General features: G+C 42.8%; 1 protein-coding gene across 1 annotated transcript in view; it reads right to left on the bottom strand.

Moving 5' to 3' along the window:
- The window catches only part of LOC129207837 (uncharacterized), a 32,659-nt gene that overhangs the window by 5,218 nt on the left and 7,149 nt on the right, over positions 1 to 20,292 (bottom strand). Inside the window, exons 3-4 of the mRNA XM_054829376.1 lie at positions 11,825 to 11,942; positions 3,973 to 4,065 (exon numbers count right to left, since the gene is read on the bottom strand). Coding sequence (XP_054685351.1) covers positions 3,973 to 4,065; positions 11,825 to 11,942 — 211 coding nt within the window. The remainder of the gene's footprint in view (positions 1 to 3,972; positions 4,066 to 11,824; positions 11,943 to 20,292) is intronic.

Here is a 20,292-nt window from a genome sequence, read left to right as displayed (position 1 = left end):
GGAGGACGTGAGACGGCGTTAGAGATGCTGGAGTGGGCTCTGCCAGCGCGACGGACAGGACGGAGGAGCAAGGCGTTGCTTGGGGACCCGAGGAGGTGACCAGAGAGCAGCAGTCTTCGATCCAGGAAGAGAACACCTTTCAAACTCCCCCTTTTAACTGTGCAGCCTGGCGCTGCGCGCTCTGCGGATCAGGCTGTGAAAGCAAAGCCGTGCGTCGTGCTGCTGCGGCTGCGCCGGCCCTCGCCTGCGGCGGTGGGCTCCCAGGGCAGCGCGCGTCCTGCGCGCTCTGTTCCCCAGGAAAGCACAGATGAGTGCCTGGGGTTCAAAATGTAACTCAGCGCCTGAGGGCGAGGGATCTCGCTGCCTTCTGGTGACGGTGTAGCAACCTGGGCCTCTGCTTCGGGAGCTGGCACTGCTGCTTTGCAGCTGGATCCCAAAGCGTGCCAGCGTGCGCGGAAAGACCTTTTGCGTCAGGGCTGTGGAGGTGGCTCTTCTCCTCGAACGCTGAAATATCTAATGTTCCCTGCTTCCCAGGATCAGCAGCATCTGTACCACACAGGGATCACGCTGTGCAAGACGTGCACAAATGCTAAAGTGTCTTTATCAGAAATAGTCTCTAAAGGAGATGATTTCCACAACATTAATTCTTCTTCATTGTCTTTGTAAATTTAGAATGTACATAGAAATATTGTAAGCTCAAGAGTAACCAGCTCGCATAAAGAAATGAGGTACAAAAATTAGGAAGATGCTCAGATAAGCAAAACATCAGACATGGTGAAATAAATATTAACTATGGACACAGAAAATCTAGGACCTCGGCACAGGATTTGCAAACACTTATGTGCTGCTGGAACTTGAAAAATTACATCAAGGGAGACTTAATCTTTTTAAACAGCATATTTAAAATGTAACCTGTGCGTTTCTTTGTCGTCTGTGCTGCACGGCAGCTGGCTTGCTCAATGCCCAGACGAGAGCGTTCCTCTGCGTGCAACCAGAGGCTGTTACTTCCCCCAAATGCAACCAGACCCCTAACCAGTATAACCAGTGGCAGACTGCACTGGGGGGGCTCGGGGGGAGGCAGTCCCGTCCTCCTGGGCTCTGTGGTAAAGCAAAGATGCACAGCCCGGCGCCACAGGGATGCTGCTCCAAAGGGCCGGGCTGGCGGCGGGCGCTGAAAAGCAGGGCGAGACGTCACCCCGCAAGGTATATCCATCAAAGCGGGTGACGAGAGGCAGTACGGGTAAGCCAGGACAGCTTATTTCGGCTGGGATCAGCCCTGGAGCCTTCCTGGAGAAAAGCCACTCCTGGGCAACACGTGTCCCCGCTGCAGCGGCGGAAAGGGCTCGGCCGCCCGGGGAAAGCGCCTGCAGACGGCTCGTAGGACTTCCAAAATAGAAATCTGCACTGGCGCGGTGCCTGTCTGTGGTGTTAACCTTGAATGTAGCAGTCACCCCTGGGATAAGAATACCCTTGCCTTGAAGTTTTAATATGCACACCCTATTCTAAGAGGAACTCTAAAACTACGCGGGACACCTCCCCTCAAACTACCCCGTGAGACTTTCAGCATTTTCTGTTAAAACATAGTAAAATAAGGACACGTGGCACACCCCAACTTCCTAAAGAAACAGGCAAGAGCGCAAGAGGACCTAACTGGGAAAAATCCTTTAAGATTCCATTCAAGCATTTATTAATTGATGCATTCATTTGCATATCAACTTTGATTTGTAAGTGGTCATATTTCTAGGCTGAGCATCTTTGCTGCTGCTTCCAGCAGCACGGGGCTCTTCTAAGGCTTTCGCGTAAAGAGCTGCGTGGTCAGACGGAGCATCGCTTCGTTCAGCTCCAGGGTTTGTTTTGATGTGTCGCTATCGTCGCACTGAATCGCTGTTTTCATCTGTGTATGATAAATCATAACTAGGTAATTTCCTGGAGAGAAGAAACACTACGCTCACAGGAGATAAACATGGAGCTGTGCAAACCCTGCACAAGCAGCCTTGCTGAGGAGGACTAAAACAGGGCTCTGGAATCGGAGCACAGACCTGGAAATGCTAAACCCAGGAATAAAACTCACAGCTTGGAAAAACTGGGTATTAATAACGTTCAACCATATGTACGCGGATTCCCATCGAGAGAGATAAAATTTTGCAGCTAGTGGCAAGTTTACGCTCGTTTTGCACATCTGCTTAGCAGGCTGTGGAGTCTCGCCCAGCTCTCCTGCGGGAGCCCGCTCTCCCCCCCCGTCGGGTCCTATTCCTAAGGCTACGGAATTACCCCGGCAAGCCAGGCAGCGCTGCAGAACGGGGTCGGTCTGGTCTCAGCCCCGGCCCCGCGCACATGAGCTGCAGCCGAGGCCAGAGCTGATTCCTTGACGCGTTTTTTCCCACCCCTGCCCAAGGATCGCTGCTTTTGAACGCTTCCAGCTCTGGTTCAGCTCTGGCTGCACCCTAAGGCAGAGCTAAGGCGCGAGTCTAAGTGCGGCTTTCTGATTGTACCGAAACCGTACGCAACTTGGTACAGAGTCAGGGCCGGCACCTTTAGTGTGTGACAACTGAGCAAAATAAACGTCTTTGCAGAGAAGTTTACAAGCAATTACAATAAAATTTCCCAGCCCAGGTGAGGCTGAATCAGCTCCTTTCAGACGCTGAATTTCCTGAAGCCTTTTACGAAATTTTTAGCCTGGGAACTACAGAAAACAAGGTGTTCAGTGTCAGAGGCCCTGAAACCTGCTGTGCAGAACAGCTGTCATCTAGAAAAAAACCTCGGTACTCTCCATGCTCCACCGTATAGTGCAACAGAAATATGGCATCTGCAGTAAAATGGAGAAAGGAAGCCTGACGTTCATACTAATGATTGAAATATTTCTGAAAAAGGGACGAAAATATTCTGAAAATAAAGGTCCTTTGGCATGCTTGGCTGCAATCTCTGTAAAAGGGTTAAATCGCATCTCAAGAGCAAATCACAGGGCATGGGCTCGGGACTCCCCGAACACACCGAGGCTTCCTGCCCGCTGCTGCTCGTCGCCCCCCTCCCTCTCTGGTCCAAACCTCAGCCTATTCTGTACCTAACCCACTTACCTGAAAACAAATGAGGGACAAGTGATTTATTTGGGCATGGACACTCGGACAATGAACGGGCGTTTTTAATTTTAAATTCATATATGAAGAAGGACACACATGAGAGAACACAACCTACGTTTTAATTATGTGAGTAACTGCGGTCCTCTGAACAAGGATTTGGAGCCAGAGAATGAATGGTCTGAGTTATTTCATCTTCTTAATTAACATTAAAAATGTATTTTTATTAAGAGTCACTTAAAAGGTTGACTTTAAAATAGCTTGTGCCATTTGCTATCATTTTTCAAGCCAACGTGATAAAATTGCAGCAGCTCAAGCCCTTTCAGCATGCATATGACAGACCTCATTGTTTAACGTTGCGAAGTCTTAATTCACTTATCATTTTTAATAAGCATTTTGACCTAGGAGCAGTTGTTCTTTGCCTGGCAGCTCCTAAGGTTAGATTGCATTTTCTCGCAAAAAGTGAAAAGGGAAGGTTATTTGGCACGTTTAAGTTTTTTGCTGTTTCCTGGCAGTTTCTAATTTCTTCAAAAATTTTTTAGGGTTATTTGTACCCACAGCTGAGAGTAGTTTCCAGTTCTATGTGTACAGAGCTAGTATAATAAGTACAATTAACCGTGCTTTTGTATTTCTGAGGAATGATGTATTTTTCTTTGGAACAAATGGCATCCTGAGTGCACAGTGAATTTCCTGGCTTTTCCAGACTTTATCCAAACGCCAGTGCAGCACTGGCTACGTGCACAGAACCAAGGAAACAGTACTGCAAAGCCAAAAGCCAAGCGACCAAAATCACAAAAACATAGTAAGACAATACAAATTTAAAAATAAAAAAGATTGGAGAGCAGAGCCAGGCACTCGGCAGTGAGCAAACGGAGCCTGCGAAACCGCTGTTTGTTACCTCCCGCCTTTCTGATGTGCAAATACCGGGATCGTTCTGAGTTTTCCCAAGAGCTGCAGCCGGGATGAAGAGTGGGAAAGGCACTGCGTGTCCCTGTAGCAGTTTAAGAACAAAGAGAAAAGGTCAAATTGTACTTGGGGCCAAATTCTGCATCCGCGGGCAGCCTTGCACCAAACGTGGCATCGTGGCCCACCAGCATGCTGCTTGGCCTGAGGTAAACCAACGCAATGAAAAACTACCTAATTTCACAAATTTCAGTCACTCTCCCTCCCCACAGCCCTGCTGCTGTCCCTTCTCCCCATTTTTCTGGCATAAACCCCTGTCTCTCCCCTTAGAAGAGACAGAACTGAAGGACCCTTTGGTCTCTCCATTCTTAGGTGCTAATTAAACTGGATCTCTCTGCCTTTCATCTTTGGGGGGGGGTTTGCACACACAATCTGGATGCAGAAGACGTACACAGCTCTACAGATGTGTTTATGCTTGGCAACGGTAATTATAACTTGGTTACGGCTCAGAGAACAAACTCACTGCGGAGTAATAGTTAATTTAAAATATTAGATGCCACGAAGTAGCAGCAGTGAAGATGCCAGGCGAGGAGGCTGAGCGCCGGTGCCAGCCCGGCGTCTTCTAGCAGAAGTTGCAGCGCTATGGTGAGGACGTGGGGAGATTCCCTTCGCCTTAAAAGCTGTCATCTTTCTCCTGGAGAACCCGCGAGCCGTGGTTCGATGCGAGGCTCTGCGTTAGGCTTTCGTGGGCAGTGTGAAACGCATCCTCCCCCGGAGGGGAGCCGCTTCCCAGTACCACCAGTGCGATCCTTGCCCCAAACTGGTGTGGTCGGAGGCTGATGCCTGGGGGCATGGTGGGCAAAAATGAGAAGGAAAAATGACCTCACAGATCTTTGACTCCTGTACTGTCTCAGCAATTAATGAAAAACAGCACCATGCCCAAGACTATTTTTTAAGGCCCTCAGAGAATAATCACATTAAAGTAGGTCTCATAAATAATTCACCACTGCTGACTTAATGCCTTTTCTGTGCAAAGGCCAATTATCAAAACAAACATTTAGCTTTATGTAGATCAGTAAATGAAAAAAGTCATTTGTATGACAGGTAATATATGCTTTCATTTATAAATTGTGCTACCAAATGCCACTTTAAATGTCTCTCTCTCTCCACCATTTTTTAAAATTTTCCATTAAAAAAAAATTTGTAAAAACTAACCTGCCAAGATAGAGAAAAGAACTTTGACATTGTTATAGTTAGTTTTGTTTCTAGATTAATGAAACTTCATGCTAATGCAACCGTATTTTACTGGCTGACATAAATCCAACTTTTTGCTCTTGTTAATAAAGCCCCCAAATGAGTTGTTGTAGATGGCTGCTCGGGAGGTTTCCACGGCTCAGCCAGGCGCTGGGGACACCTCGGGGGAGGCCGGAGCACATGGCCCCAGGGGCTCAACAACCAGCGTTTCCAGCCCGTGTTAGGGCCACGGCAGCACACGGGGTCAAGGGAGCTCTGGGACGAGGAACTGAAGTGGTGACCTGGGGAGAACGGGTAGGGCAGGTGGGCTAAAGCCCCCTGGATTTGGGCTCAAGCAGTCTCCAAGGAGATGGTTCCCACAGATCTCTGACAAGGCAAGCTGAGCGTAACTGGTCTTTTATCAGGGGAGCGAGCGAGATGCTTGACTCCAAAAATAGCACGAAGTCAGAGAAGCTCTCATGTACCACCGAGGTCAGGAGAGGCAGCACGCAGCCTTGAGCTTCCGCGATGGACGGTAGCATCTCGCTCAGGCTCCTGGGGAGGAGGATGCCTCCAGCAGAAGATCATCTCGTGGAGTGACCTACTTCACGAAGGCAGGCTGTTTGTTTTTTTAAGAGCCAGTGAACTGAGCTCTGTATTTAGAACTTTTTAATGCTGTGGAAGTGGCGAGGAGCGGTTCCCATGTACCGCTGACCTGGGTCAAACAAGGCATGGCGAAACACACGTCTGGCAAATGCAGATCTCCTCCTAGGGCGTGGATGCACGGATTTGTTCAAAATTCCTTGCTGCACAGTGAATCTATTCAAGCAATCCATAGTACGGCATTGCCTGAAAAAGTTTTTCCTCTGTATCTTTCTCCAAGAAAAACTAATGGCCAAACTGTCATATAGTTTTGAATTTAAATCTTGAAATCTTGACCAGGTTTGCTCTGGATTAATGAAAAAAAATCTGCATAATCTGCTTGGTTTTAGTTAATCAGTTACTGCAAGAATTTGCATTTCTCTTGGAAAATATTTTCTCAGTTTTATTATAAAGCTTTGTGAACAAGCAAGTTGAAGTTGCTGATCTTAAACATGCATTGTGCTAACATTCGTAAAATAAGGTACTTCAAGGGCATTCTAAATGTATTTTTTAAAAAGGTCTCTTTGCTGATGCACATGAGCACAGTTCAGAATCTGCAAAATATCCCTTGGAGCCTCCTCACAAGAGTTCAGGTAAATGGCATTAACTGAACCTTTGCTTTATTAGATTATCTCACTGGTAGCTGACTTTATAACCCACGTTTCCAAATCCCTCTTCTATATGAAAGCGAGATCTGAAGCGTTTCAAATTTTAACCTAGATGTGGTTTCATGGAAAGGTGTATCTTTAAAGTTTTATGGCTTTAGTGTTCAATATTCAGAGAACTCCTTTGACTTCAGTAAAAAGTGATGGGATTTGAGGGAACTTCTGCTTTCCTGGATGAGAGATGCAGTGTGATTTAAGTGACTCTGTTGATCTTGCAGAAGAGTCTCTCGAACATTATTCACTCCTCTGACAAATATGTGACTGTTGAAAGCTGTTAGATTTTTACCATTATTGTTTGGGTTGTCTTGCAGAAGGATGAATTGCCCTGTTTTACTGATCACAAATCAGTATCACAAACACTATGCTCTGTAATTGCATTTCATGTAGTAATTTATAGTTTCTTTAGTAAGAATATGGCTTATGGGTTATAAAACAGAAGCAGCAGAAATATTTAGCTAATGGATTTTTCTAAGCCACTGCAAAAAATTTATTTGCATTATAACTTCTCCAAACCACCCATTTTTATAGTTGTATCCATTTCCCAAGCAAAGCAATGTTATTTTAATCAAGTCCATCTGCTAGAGCTTAGAAAGGACTGGGAATGTGAAAGGTGGCTTATTTTAGAAATAGATACGTGGATATATAGTAGGAGCATGCCTCTGCTTGAAATACCGTACGCCAGCTGGACTGTAGTTTGAAATCCAGGCAAAGAAAATTATTTTGAACTTCTCATTTGCTATAAAGTCTCTCTCCTGGATGCTGCACTCTGACCCCAGGACAGCTGTCCCAAAGGGCACGCTTTCCAAGAGAACTGCAGCACTCCTTTTAACCAGCCACTCAGTTTGGAAATCCTTACGGCTTTCGCTTGCTGTGCGGCCCTGGCATTTCGGTAATTGCTTCACCCTTTGCGCAGCCCGGCTCTGCGTCTTCTCTGATGAAACGTTTCCTGGTTCAGATGTTCCACTCCTGCCTATTAACCCATCCTTCCTGGTCACGCTCAGTGCTACTGCGTCTGTATTGTATTTGGGAAAGAAGGTGAGAAGTATTTCTGCTGTTCTTTGGTCATCCTCTTTGGGATTGTGTTTATAACCCTTTATACTGCTCAGATGTGGAAGGGGTGGCACTGAGCCCTCCTGCCCAAAACTCAAGTGCTTGTTCCCGTGCGAGATGCCGAGGCCAGGATGTCCTGTTTGATGGCGAGGCTGAGTGCCCTTCTCACACTTCTCTCCATCACATCCCGAGCACGTGCTTTAGTCGTGTCACAAAACTTCGGGAATGTGGCTGGCACTATTCGTAACATGATGCAGAACATCTGCCTTGGGATCACGCGACTGATGCACTTCACTTGACGAAACTACCTGTTTCATCAAGAAGATGCTTAAAAAATGGTTTGTTTATTAAGGTTGGACTCGATGATCTTAAGGGTCTTTTCCAACCTCAGTGATCTATGATTCTACGATCTTTGGAATCTATCTATACGTATGAATCTATCTATACATACATGGCTAGCTCTGTTTTCTTTGACACGGCCAAGCTTACACAGACTGATAAAACTTTAGCTATAACATAGACTTTTTGGACAAGTTGTTAAAAGGTGTTGCAAATTAATCAATATTTACCAGCAACAAGGATGCTGAGCATCTGAAGTTGTTTGAGAGCTTAATTTTATTTCACAGTCTGGACTACGAAGGGGTCGCCAAGATGTGCTGTCGTCTGTCACCTCCCACCCAGATGCTCTGCCATAGGTTACGCAGGATTTAGAAAATATACCGGAAACCATATACTAGCCCAAGTGTACGAGTCATCAACTGAAAATGTCAGGAGAAATGATCAGCGGAATTCTTTCTCAGCTTTATTTGTGTTGTCTCCTGCTCTGACTCCTTCACGTTCAGTTTTAGTTCTCCTATCTAGGTTAGGCGTTTGGAGATTTCTCTGTCTCCCGCTGAGATTTCTTCATGTCTGAGTTTCTTTTCTAAAGACAGCCCTTCTGTCTCTGGCTGATAAGGCATGGTTTTGGGAGATCAGGTGCATTTTTTCCCTTCACTTGTCTCTACCTTCTTCTTCCCCAGTGCCGTTTCTCTCTGCTGGCCAGTTATCTCTTCCTCTCTGGAGAGCACGTCTGTCTTTTCTTTGCCTTCTATTTTCTTTTCCTTGCTACCACTGTTACCTACACTTCGGTTTCTCTCACATCTTTATGAAAATGTTTACTCCTACTTCTATTCTTTTTCCCTTCAGCCTGCATTCATCCAACCTTTTATTCCTCTTCTGTTTGTATCTCTCTGATATTTCAAGTTAAGTAAAAATGTATTGCTTTTGCTTAGAAGAAGTGGATCCGACTGGGTTGCAAGGCCTTTTGGTGCAGGACTGTTCACCCGCAATAACCTATGGTGTCAAACATAAGATCATTCACAATTTGGTGACTATATGTGATTTTTGACATGAAACCAAATCAGATTTTTTTGGTGTGTGAATTTAACTTTACATTCCATGCTTTCTTGGCCAACAGCCCTAAAAGCCCCTTGTTTCAGAACCACCATTAGTAAGTGTGCCCATCTGCTCCGAGGACTGAACCTGGTTTCTCTGCGATTGCTCAGTAGCTGGAGATGTTTCTACCCGCTTACTCTCCACCCTTAGGCTAACATGACCATTTTGCGGCAACACCACCTCGTGTCACGAAGGTACAAGGTACCTACGGTTACTCTGGGGAGAAATGAGGCTATGCGTGGAGCACCGTGCATGGGGCGGCAGCAGGTCCGTGACCTCCTGCTCTCTGTCCCTGTGAACCCCTGCAGAAAAACTGCAAAGGGAAATCTGGAGAGGGATTTCCAGCATTCTGATCTGTATCAGGTGGGTGCCATTTGTACAACTTGTAATATTAGGGGAGGAATAAGATCCATCAAGATGTCTCAAGAAAAGCTGGTAAAAATGCCTCCCATTTTAAAGCTTTCTTGCTCTGTTCAAAAGCTGGTATTTTGACAAAAATGTTGAAGAACTCCAGGAATTCAGTGAAAATTTCTGGCTTTTAACTTGATTTTTGCATTGCCATTTTATACCAAATGAACGTATCAGTTTATATGCATATACAGGTGTACGCACATACCTGTGCATATGTGCATATATGTATTAGATACGGATAACCTTAAATAGGTTTATTCTTTGATTTTTTTCTTCTGTGCATATGACTTGTGCCTATTTAAGTGATGCAAATATGACTTCATGTGCTTCTGCATAGGCGTAAGTTTATGGTTATGTAGTTGGGCTGTGGTATCTTCAGGAGCAATTACCACTGCGGTGGTGTTGGAGAGATTACATGGATTGCTGTGACAGGGAGCAGACCTTGCGTGATACGTGTGCTTGTCCTACACGCCAAGATGACCCCAAACTGCAAGGCTTCTCCGACTAGTTTTAGAAAAAAAAACATTAGTGAGCAGTACCCCCAAATTCTTGTAGTGCTCTGAAAATTTCTGCTTTGTCGAAATTAAATCCTGATAGATACTTATTTGAAAATGCTTATGACTATTTCCATGTTGTTTATCACCATAGCTATAAAAACACATATACTGTTACAGAACTGTAGAAAAACAACAATAAATACAAAGCTTACTGGCTACAGTATGTAGAATAAACTAAGTTAGTGATGAATTTTTTTAACAATATGTTGTATACTTATAGGAAATCAACGTCTACATTGTTTCACATCTGCAGTATTGCTTTTCTTGTATTTTCTGGGAAGTTTTGATTTAATAGGTATATTTTTCAAAACCTCTGTTGACATTTAACAAAAAATTAACGACTAAATACAGTAACTTCTATTGACTCCAAGCTACCGTCCATCCAATTTCTACAGCTGTGACTCTGTAACATATCCATAGTCTGTGCCACATGCAAACAGGCTTCAAATGATTAAATTTCCCTCTTTATTATTCCATTCCGTTTCCCTTAAGGATTTCAGACATATAATTTGGGGACTCACTCTAGTTTTAATTTTACATCCAGTAAAATACCTTTCAAGAGTCTCCTCGAGTACCTTTGCATAGAAGAAAACAAAGAACCAACACACAATTATCAGTATTTAGCGTTCTCATAAATATCTAGCTTACAATGGCTAACAACTGGCTGGCTGTTTCTAGGATAGTAGTGAAATATCAGTCTCCAAACGTGTTCTTGCAGCATATTAAAAGATTTTCAGCTTTTTTTTTAGTCAGACACAGAAGCCACTGAATAGATCAAGAAGTGTCTACATTTTGTTCACTATTCAACTTAATTTCCATCTAGTTAAATATGAGAGGGATGTAATAGATTCATTTTGCAAGAAAATGCTATTTTCTTTTGAATCGACGAATGATTCAGCAAGGCACTATCAGAGTCGGTAACAGTTTTGCTAAGCTGTCCTACTCCCCATTGTCACGTTATCAAAATACGCTGCAATAAAGGACACTTTGCATTCTCCCATTTTATACTCCTAGCCCGTTAATATTCTCCATATAACGTAGTCCATACATATCTAATATGACTGTTACACAGATTCTCCGCTTACGTTGCTTTACAGTTTAACTTCGTGATTAGCTACCTAAGAAGTTTCCATATACAGAACAATTTTAATTGAACAGACCCTTTGTATGTCTATGGCTCTTTTACAATGCAGCATTTTTTTTGTTATCCCACTCTATGTGAAATCAAATCTTAGCTGTAGGCAGAGTCGGAAATGAATCCAGGGTCTGAATGGGCACAGTATGCAGACTAAATTACATTCTTACACCTTTGACATATTATCTGATGGCAAAGTTGTAGACAAGTTGGTGGGCAGTAGGTCCCGGCAATGTCTGTTGGAATAGCATATATGTATGTAACACTGCATAATGACCGCTTAAAATCTCTTCTTGTATTTACTCTTGCATCCCTGGGGTTCAGATATTGCCTCCGTCTTACAGATGAGGAAAAAGTACTTAAGGAGAGCGTTCACAAAGGTCAACTGGGGCCCACAGGGACTCATGTTCCTAGACTTTTTCTGTAGACAATCAAAGTGCTCTGAAATACGTTTTGCTAGAGCTCTTCTCCCTCCGTTTCCTAAGCCAGCTTTGTGGGCCACCCTTCCACCTCCTGCCAAATGGCCGGGCAGGGCTGCCTGGGAAATCTATGGAAATGTGAGGAACGGCAGTGAGGCCTCTGCACAGCCCCCTAACTTCTGCTCTGGCTTTCCTCAGCGCACTTGTTTTGCTAAGGGAAGGATGAAGGGTTGAGTTGCAGCAGTTGAGTTGAATCATGCCGCTAGAATTTGTGAAAACGCCACGTTATGGGCACACAGACCTGTGCACGTGCGTTGCAGAGCCTGGAACTGCAGGGTGGAGATGCACCACTCTTTTGTGCCTTCTGCAAATCCCCCTGCGCTTTGCAGTCAGATATGTTTTCACGTACACCGGCAGCACTGCAAATTAAAAAGTGTCACGCCTTAAGTTCAGATGACTAAAAAGGATGCATTCCAACAGGCAAAAATATTTCCGTAAATGCTTTCAAAATGCAGGGAATAAACATTTCTCAGCCACCCCAGCTGTAGCAGAGTTTGGACGTAACAGGTAGCTCATCTCTGGGTTCAGCACAGGCACAGAAATTTGCGTCCAAAATGTAATTTGTTTAGCATATGTTAAGCTCCTGAAAACACAGAATTAGAATTAAATGCCTTCTCAACCATAACCATGGCACTGCAGTCATGAGGCTAGAATATGCTGGAGCACAAGTACTTCAGACAAACATAACAGGCTGAACAAACAAGCAAGAAACACTCCATATGCATAAAGGAAGCAATTTGTAAGCACTCGTGTTCTCCAGCAAGGCACAGAAAGCAGGCACCAGTCAAAATGATCAGCAAGAACTGTTTCACTGAATTTAAATATAGTAGTGTGTCCCTGACTATCGTTATTTTAGTTGTCACTTTATCACTGCTGGTAGTACTTTTTTTAGCTCCTCTCTTCCATATTTCACTTTCTAAATAAAGGCGTTGAAAATATAAACCTTACTTTTGGCTGAATTCTGTTTGGAGAAAACTTACTTTTAGGAAAAAGAAGCTTGATAACTCTGACACCAGCGGTCAGAAAACACAAAACCTTACGCTGTCCCCCTCTGCTTGGTACCTTGCCTTTGGCTTGCGTGGTCTATAGGGCCATTAGGACCAGGGCGTGAGGAGCCAGGCTTACCCATTAGGTCTGAGCTGCCTTTGGATGAAGACTTCAGTCTGACGTGCTGTAGCCAAGGTGAGCTATAACGAGGGTTAGAGAGACCCAGGGAGGTGCCGGTCGAAGGGAAGAGATGAGGCTGTGCCCACAGACCAACACAGGTCCAGATGTCCCTTTGGTACTACGCTTTCAAATTAGTTCCTGGCTAGGAGTCAGATCCTGAGTAGCTGTATAGTATCTGGTGTACGTGGAGGAAAAGCACGGTTGTCACTTGCGTTCAAATCATTAGTTTGGTGTTCTGGCTTTGTTTCCTAACACAGGTAATTGCAGTCTGTACCTTCCCCCAGCCCTGGGGGGCAAAGTACAGAATAAGGATTGAAAAAACCTCCAAGAAGCTGCATGTATGGTGGTATCACCTGAGGAGTTCTGAGAATCTGAATAATTCACTTTACGCTTCATTAATTGCAAATGTATGTTGGTGATTCTCTGTGTAAACTTTCAGTGTGGGGTTGTACTGTGCAACTTAGGGATTGGTATTACTGGCGATTTGGAGGCGTATTACAATCAGGGATTGTAACGCGCATCATCCACGTCCAAAGATACGTTTTAACCTAAAACATACGTGCCACATCCTTGCTGAAGAGATGGACTTGCTTGATTTTATTCTCTCATGTGAAAAGGTTATTGGAAAGACCTTTAAATTGAATACTGTATAGCTAAAAAACCCTCTGCTTCTCTTATAAGTTAATCGCAAACCTTTTTGTTTCTGGCATACATCCATATAGCTGAGATAAGTTGAGATAAGTAAATAGTGAGTCCCTAAACAGATGGCCGTTAAGTCCGTCACTCGAATGCCAACCAATTTGGGAGCTATCAACCTTTCACGAGATGAAGGGTAAACCAAGAATGTAAACTCGGTGCTCATCCAGTATCCTTTCTGTAAATCTTCTTCCTAGGCTTTGCTCACGTTCTCTACAACCTTAGACAATCTCTGTACCACGCTTGATAATCGCATCCTCCTAAGCTTTAATTGTTCAACGGAATAGATGAATGTTACCCTCAGTATGCAGATGAAGGAAACAAACTCTCGTTTGGTTTGTAGATGATGATCTTAACTGAGCTTTGGGTATGCTACAGTTTCTACTGAGTTGATGTTTATATCAAGGAAAGCAACAAAAGTGAAGAGTTTGTTTATAGCTGGAGACAAGCCTAGCTAATTACTAATCAGTCCTTAGTAACACCAGTTTTTGAAGCATGATCCAAGATTTGGACAACACTTACTTTTGATTTGTATTATCCGACCACTTCAAATGTGGTATTTTAAATGAGTGTTGGTGGAAGAGGTTAAACACGTGCTCATTCACTCACGTTCATTTCACGCAGTTTTGCGACACAGCTTTCACCTAACGTTCCTTTTTTCAAAATGTCTTTGGGCCTTCTTTAAGAGATGAAACCAGCACAAGTACCACGGGAAGATCCCTGCCTGTCTCTGCTTTGCTATAGATGTATTTTGAACACGCCTCCTTGCAGATGACGTGGGCTCTAGGCTGAAGAGTTCACTGTGTCTGCATGTGCCGGTTTTCTTTCTAGTTGTGCTCTCTACCCCCGACCATTCTGCTCACTCTGTTGTATTTTTAAAGATTTAATATTGTGTGTCACAGTAATACTGAGTATTAGTTGGAGTATATCAGAGACCGGAGCACAATGGCATCCAGGTCTTTTTTCTGAGAATAATACTTAAGGATTCATTGATGTCCAGGCTACACTTTTCAGAACATGTTGCATTTACCAACTGAATTTGGTCTGCCATTCTGCTAAATTGCTTTGCTTACTTAAATACCTAAAGATCTCTTACTCTTTCCCTCTGAGGCAGTCTTTATCCCTTTGATTAGTCTCTTGGATGCTTTTGAAGAATTTTGCTGTCTCCTGAAAAACCCAAGCTAATCTGGATATTCTTTACTAGCACCTGTTTTGCTGATGTGTGAGAAAAGTTTTCATGTGAGAAGTATTTGATGTGAACAAGGTGATATGGGCAGCGGCTTTCAAGTATAAAGCGTAGCTGTTTTACAGCATTATCTTTAATTAATATTTCAGGTTTTATTACCCACTTTTCTATCTGTAATTCCCTAGGTGCTTGCAGATCTCTTAGCAAAGTCTTATTTGGCCATGGAGTTACGTAGCACTTTAATTTGGCCAGTTGAGCTGACCTCTGCTTTTTCACTTTTGATGCTTCTCTGACTGTGATAGTCTATCTTTGTTACGTTTAAAGAAAAGATATTTCTCCAGTTTCTTCTATAATAAAAACCTGTACAGATAAATACTTGAGCTTTTCAAGAGCGTCTTTATCCTACAAAATTACTTTCTTTATACCCTTGTGGCTAAGCCTATCCCCTCGCTCTCTTGCAACTTGCCTGCTTCTGAGATAATTAGTTTTTATATCTTTGACTGTCTGATCTTTGCATTCTCTCTTAGCTCATCTGTTACATCCTACACTTTAACCACCAGAGTTTATTACTTATGCAGCTTTGAAAGAAAAAAATATCTGTGCCACATCTCTCGTGCTGTTGGCATGATAACCTCTAACCTCTGTAGTTCCGTCCTGTTGTAAAGCATACAGAAAAAAAGGAATTGTTCATCCTCCTGCTGCTTTGAGTATTTCTTAATGATTTGTTGGTTTGTAATAAAATGTTTTGGTTTACTGAGGTCTATTGTGTAAACATTAAACACTTGGAAAAGTTTCAGAAACAAAACTGGCAAGTTAACTGCTATCCTACTAAAACTCTACACTAGACTCAATAAAGACATCGTAGCTTCTTTCCACAAATAAATCAGTTGCTTTTTTGTCTCCTGCTAAATAGACATTCTTAAGATGTGAAAATCCATTACAAAATCAGTATAGTATTGGAAACATAGTTATATATTAAATAGCTAAAACTGGCATATTGAGTCTTTAATTAGTCTTTTACTAAAACACTGTCCATGACTGGCACACCTCTGTAACTCCTCCCGTCTTCAGTTAAGAAAAATATCTTATTCCTGGGTGGAAATTTAAAACTAAAAGTACACATTTTAAAATTATTCTTGTAATATTTATCTTTAACATTAATTGTCACAAATGGCTCAGCAAAATCGTTTGTGAGGGTGATGATCTGAAGATTGCTCCAGATATTTGGGTGAACAAATAATTTTTTGTAAATGAAATTCAATCAGTGAAATATCAGCTTGCATTTTCCTACGTGCAGATGGTATGCTGCCTACGAGGTGCTTCCTCTGGACACTCATATCTAAATGCTGTTCTCAGCCACGTGACAGAGTCTCTTTTCTGCACAAGAAAGTACAAGGGTAAGCAGGTCAGGAGAAAAATGGACTTCACCAGCCCGAGTCAAGAAAAGGGAAAAGAAATTTTACTTTACAATAGGTGTGCATATGAGCAAACAGAATGAAAACAAAATTTCGATTGAAACTCAGAAGCATATAATGGGAAAGTTAGAGAAAGGAAAGAATTTATTGTGGATAGCATCACAAACTTCCTGAGCGTAGCGGTTAAGAATCCTAACACAGTCAGTGTGTTACGAGTTTCCTCAGGTACCCTTGCTACCTGAAGACCTTCTCCTGTCAATCAGAAGATGAGTTTAACCAGAGGTCGAATTAGGATTTATTTGTGTTGAAATCATGCAGTCATAGAATAAAAAAAAGAAAAGCAGAAATAAATTTTAAATACAGTTGTCAAACTGTGCAGACATAAGAGAGGATATACTTGGGAGACAAAAGAAGACAAAGAGAGAAACTTGATCGGTACGACTACGGTGTTGTATTTTAACAAATTATCTACTTTCGTGTGCAAGCTAAAAAAAAATCTTTAAGTCAGTCAGTAAAAGAAAACACCACGATGAAATTCAAAGAGGACTGGAATAATTTTCTTTCAAATCAATACATTTTCCAAGAGATAATTATTTTTCAGAGATATGAAATAGGGAAATCAGAGGTACCACAAATCATATTAATATTTTCCCTTTACAAAATGAAAAAAAAAAAAAAAGGAATATTGAGAAAAAAGAGAGAAAATGTCAATAGCCTTCAAGGACTGGGAAAAGAGAAAGTAAGTTTATAAGGACATGGTGTGAAATGCTAATCTCAAAAATCAAATAAGGAATGATATTTGTGGAAGACGTCTTCCTAAATTTCTGTCATAACATGCAGTGTTCTTCTAATTGGCAGAGCAGCTGGGGAGAGACGAAGGAATTTGACAACAGGACGCATATGATGCAAAAGGCTTGCAAAAATTATGGGAAATGAAATATTAAATTACCTGTGACATATTCAGAGACATTTGAGAGCATTTCCTCTACTAGCATTTTCATTTTGGTAAGCACAGAGTAATGTGATCAGATTGGGTTATTTTGCTTCTTCATGTATAAATGTCTATGCTGCCTCCCAAAAAAAAGACAAATTGACCAAAAGCATTAAAGATGAATGAACGACATTACAGCTTTGCGGTAGGAAATCATATTTTGAGTTCAGATGCAAACAACATTCTTTCCAATCAGAACTGATCACCCAAAAGAACACGGCCAGGACTAATTGGCTGTAGTGGGAGTCTAATGACTGCAGGAAGGAAAATATTGACGGGGCTGATACCAGAGAAAAGAAAAAAACACCTTGAGATTCTGCAATGTCAGTGAAAAACAGAAAGATTCACCTTCAAAGGAAGGAACAACTGGAATAAAAACCCCAGAAGGGCCTCAGATTTCGAGAGTAAGACTCCAGCAGCACAAAAACCTAACCGGAGGAGGCGAGCGAGCAGAGGAGTGGCACCGTTCCACAAAGCCCTCTACACCACAAAACCCAAGAAACCCACTGAGTTTGGCCTGACTCCATGCCGGCACAGCTAGCTTCTCTCCGAACGCGTTCCCTGGAATTACAGTAGCTTTTGCTGGTGTTTGGAGGTGCCAGCTGAACACAGCCTGGCGCCAACCCTACATGCTGTGTCTGTAGCATTTTAAGAATGTAAATTGGGAGCGGTTAGAAGAACCCGAGGTATACTTCTATGGATAGAGCAAGTATTCAATCTGGGGTTTCAAATTCTCTGAAGTATTCCTAACAAGGAGAAGTTTGTAAACAATTTATATGCTGCTTTATGTTGACATAAAAAATAGAACAATTTCAGATGATGGGAGTATGTTGAAACTGTTCTCTGACTTTAATTAATTGATGAATAGGAAGAAAAAATCTGAAACTAACTGATTCTTAGTTGTAAATAATGCACCCTGTTTGTAAGAACTTAATTAGAAAGGTTTTTCCCTCTCAGCCACTAGAGCACTCATAATTCTATTGGAAAGTCTGAAATAAATAAGCTTAGAATTGTGCAGCTGTTCACAAATTAGCACTGTCACAGAACTCAACTTTTTTTTAATCCTTTTATTATGCAGACTCAAGATTTATTTTAACCCACAGTACGCCACTATACTTGAAATTTAACTCATTCTTAGCTACCTGCTGCTCAGCATGAGTGAACCTACACATAAACACATTGTACTTTTCAGTGCACGCAGAAAAGCAGGAGAAAGCTATACCATTTCTTTGGGTGGAGTTACAAACCTCAGCCGAGGTAGGAAAAAGTTAATGGTTGAGACCAACCTAGTACGTGCTGGCAGGCATGAAATGTTGACAGCAGCACTGAAGGAGGCAATTAAGCCACTTCCAGGTTTGAATGTTACTTGGAGGCTGACTACAACACAGCAGATGCTCTCCCAAGGTGTGGGTGGCATCTTCCCACCACAAGAAAGATTTCAATGAACTGCATGGTTTCAGATGGATTCATAGAATGCCTTGCAAAATTAAACCAAATTAATGCATTTCTTAGCACGGGAAATTCTGCAAGCAATACAAATGACGTTTGGGTAATGCCTCAGGAAAACATTTGGAAAAAGTACGTACAAAGGGAAAACTAGTTTCTCCTTTAATAGCACGTTTTATTTCTTTACAAGTAGTATTTCTGTTATTGTTGTAGGTACCAAGGCCAAACCCCTCTGCATTTAAATGGACTAAACGCAAGTGTGTTGTGAGACACGGCATTTACACCACAACGGGTAATGACTGTTCATTTATGTGTGAGAACATTCACAGTTTATTTTTGAGCCAAAAAGATTGTTGGCTGCTATTATACATATGAAAATGTGATATCTCATTTAAAATGTGGCAGTAGTTACCGACAGAAGTAAGACTAACCCCTAGAAAACACTGTATGTAGAATATCTGTTTTCCAAATATGAATGAGGTCACCGTTGGATGTGATCTATGTGTTATTAAAATGAAAGATTTCCCTAGGCAGAAAGCCATTAAGCCTGAATTAATGCCATAAATATCTAACAGCTACTTCAGGTGAATAATTCTGATTAAAATATTGCTGTAGCTCTCTCAAAACACACTCCATGAATATTAGTCTAGAAATTAAGAATGCAATGTTTAGCACATACTAACATGCTTATACACGACACAGCGGAGAATTTGCTGCGAGTTTCATGAAGTATTTGGTGGTGCGCCTTTGGCAGGGAGAGGAGGTACCACCGGGGCCTCTGGCATAGTCCCGGTTCAGCGGCCGCAGTGCCCACGCAGGATGCGAGGACTTGGATTTAATTTCCTCCCGTGCCTAAGAGAACTTCAACCAGCAGCTCCCATTTCCTGGGAGAGCTGGGGAGACTGCTGCCTAACGAGGCAGGAAGGAAATTTCTCTCCGTCCATCCTATTAAAGCCGTATCACTTTGTACAGAATCATTAAGTATTAACTGGGCCAGAAAGAAGGTAGGGTGATGTGGATAGTTGGGTCCTAAGCCTGCCTCCAATCAATGTTTAATTTTCTCCTGTTAAATAGCCTTCAGAGCAGGGACTTGGCTCACTGGAAGTGGTATGAAATTACTGTCCATTGCTGGCACGTCCGGGGACACGGGGGGGATGCAGCACAGAGACTGCCACCCTCTCGCTGGCCAAATCCGTGCTGCAGCACACCACGTGCAACGGCAGCATGCAGAAGTGGGGTTTCTCGACCCTTGTGTCCCTCCGCCTGCAGCACAGAGCTAACCTGCCTCCTCCTGAGGCTGGGAATAGACCAATTCCTACAACGTGGAGCTGCACAAGCAGGGACGGCTGAAAAAGCTCAGCTCTGAAACGCCCCATAGACCTTGCTCACCGGCAGAGCGTCTGCATGCAGCTCACACCTGGGAGACCAGGCATAGCAATTCAGGCCTCCTTGAGCAGAGCTGATAATTATTTACAGGTCTTCCACACCCTTGATAAATAATTTATGCACTGCCCCGCTGGGTTGAAAGGAGGCAGCCGGCAACCACGTCCTCCGAGTATTGTGCAAAGTCCAACTGAAAAAAGATGCTCAGAAAAAGTCTACTAGACCAGGCAAAAGGGCACCTTCTAGGCAGCACCAGCCCAAAACATCGCCCAGTTATAATCTAGCATTCACCTGCCCATTAATACCCTTTTTCTCCTCAGCAGCAAGTGCATTTAGAGTATCGTTTGGTTCACGGTTAAAGGAAGGGTGATCTTGATTTGAAAAAGAATGCTCATTTTACTTCCGAGATACAGCTATGCAATTAC

The sequence above is a fragment of the Grus americana genome, chromosome 6, assembly GCF_028858705.1.
Source record: "Grus americana isolate bGruAme1 chromosome 6, bGruAme1.mat, whole genome shotgun sequence".
Classification (NCBI taxonomy): domain Eukaryota; kingdom Metazoa; phylum Chordata; class Aves; order Gruiformes; family Gruidae; genus Grus; species Grus americana.
This window is presented reverse-complemented; position numbering and strand designations above follow the sequence as displayed.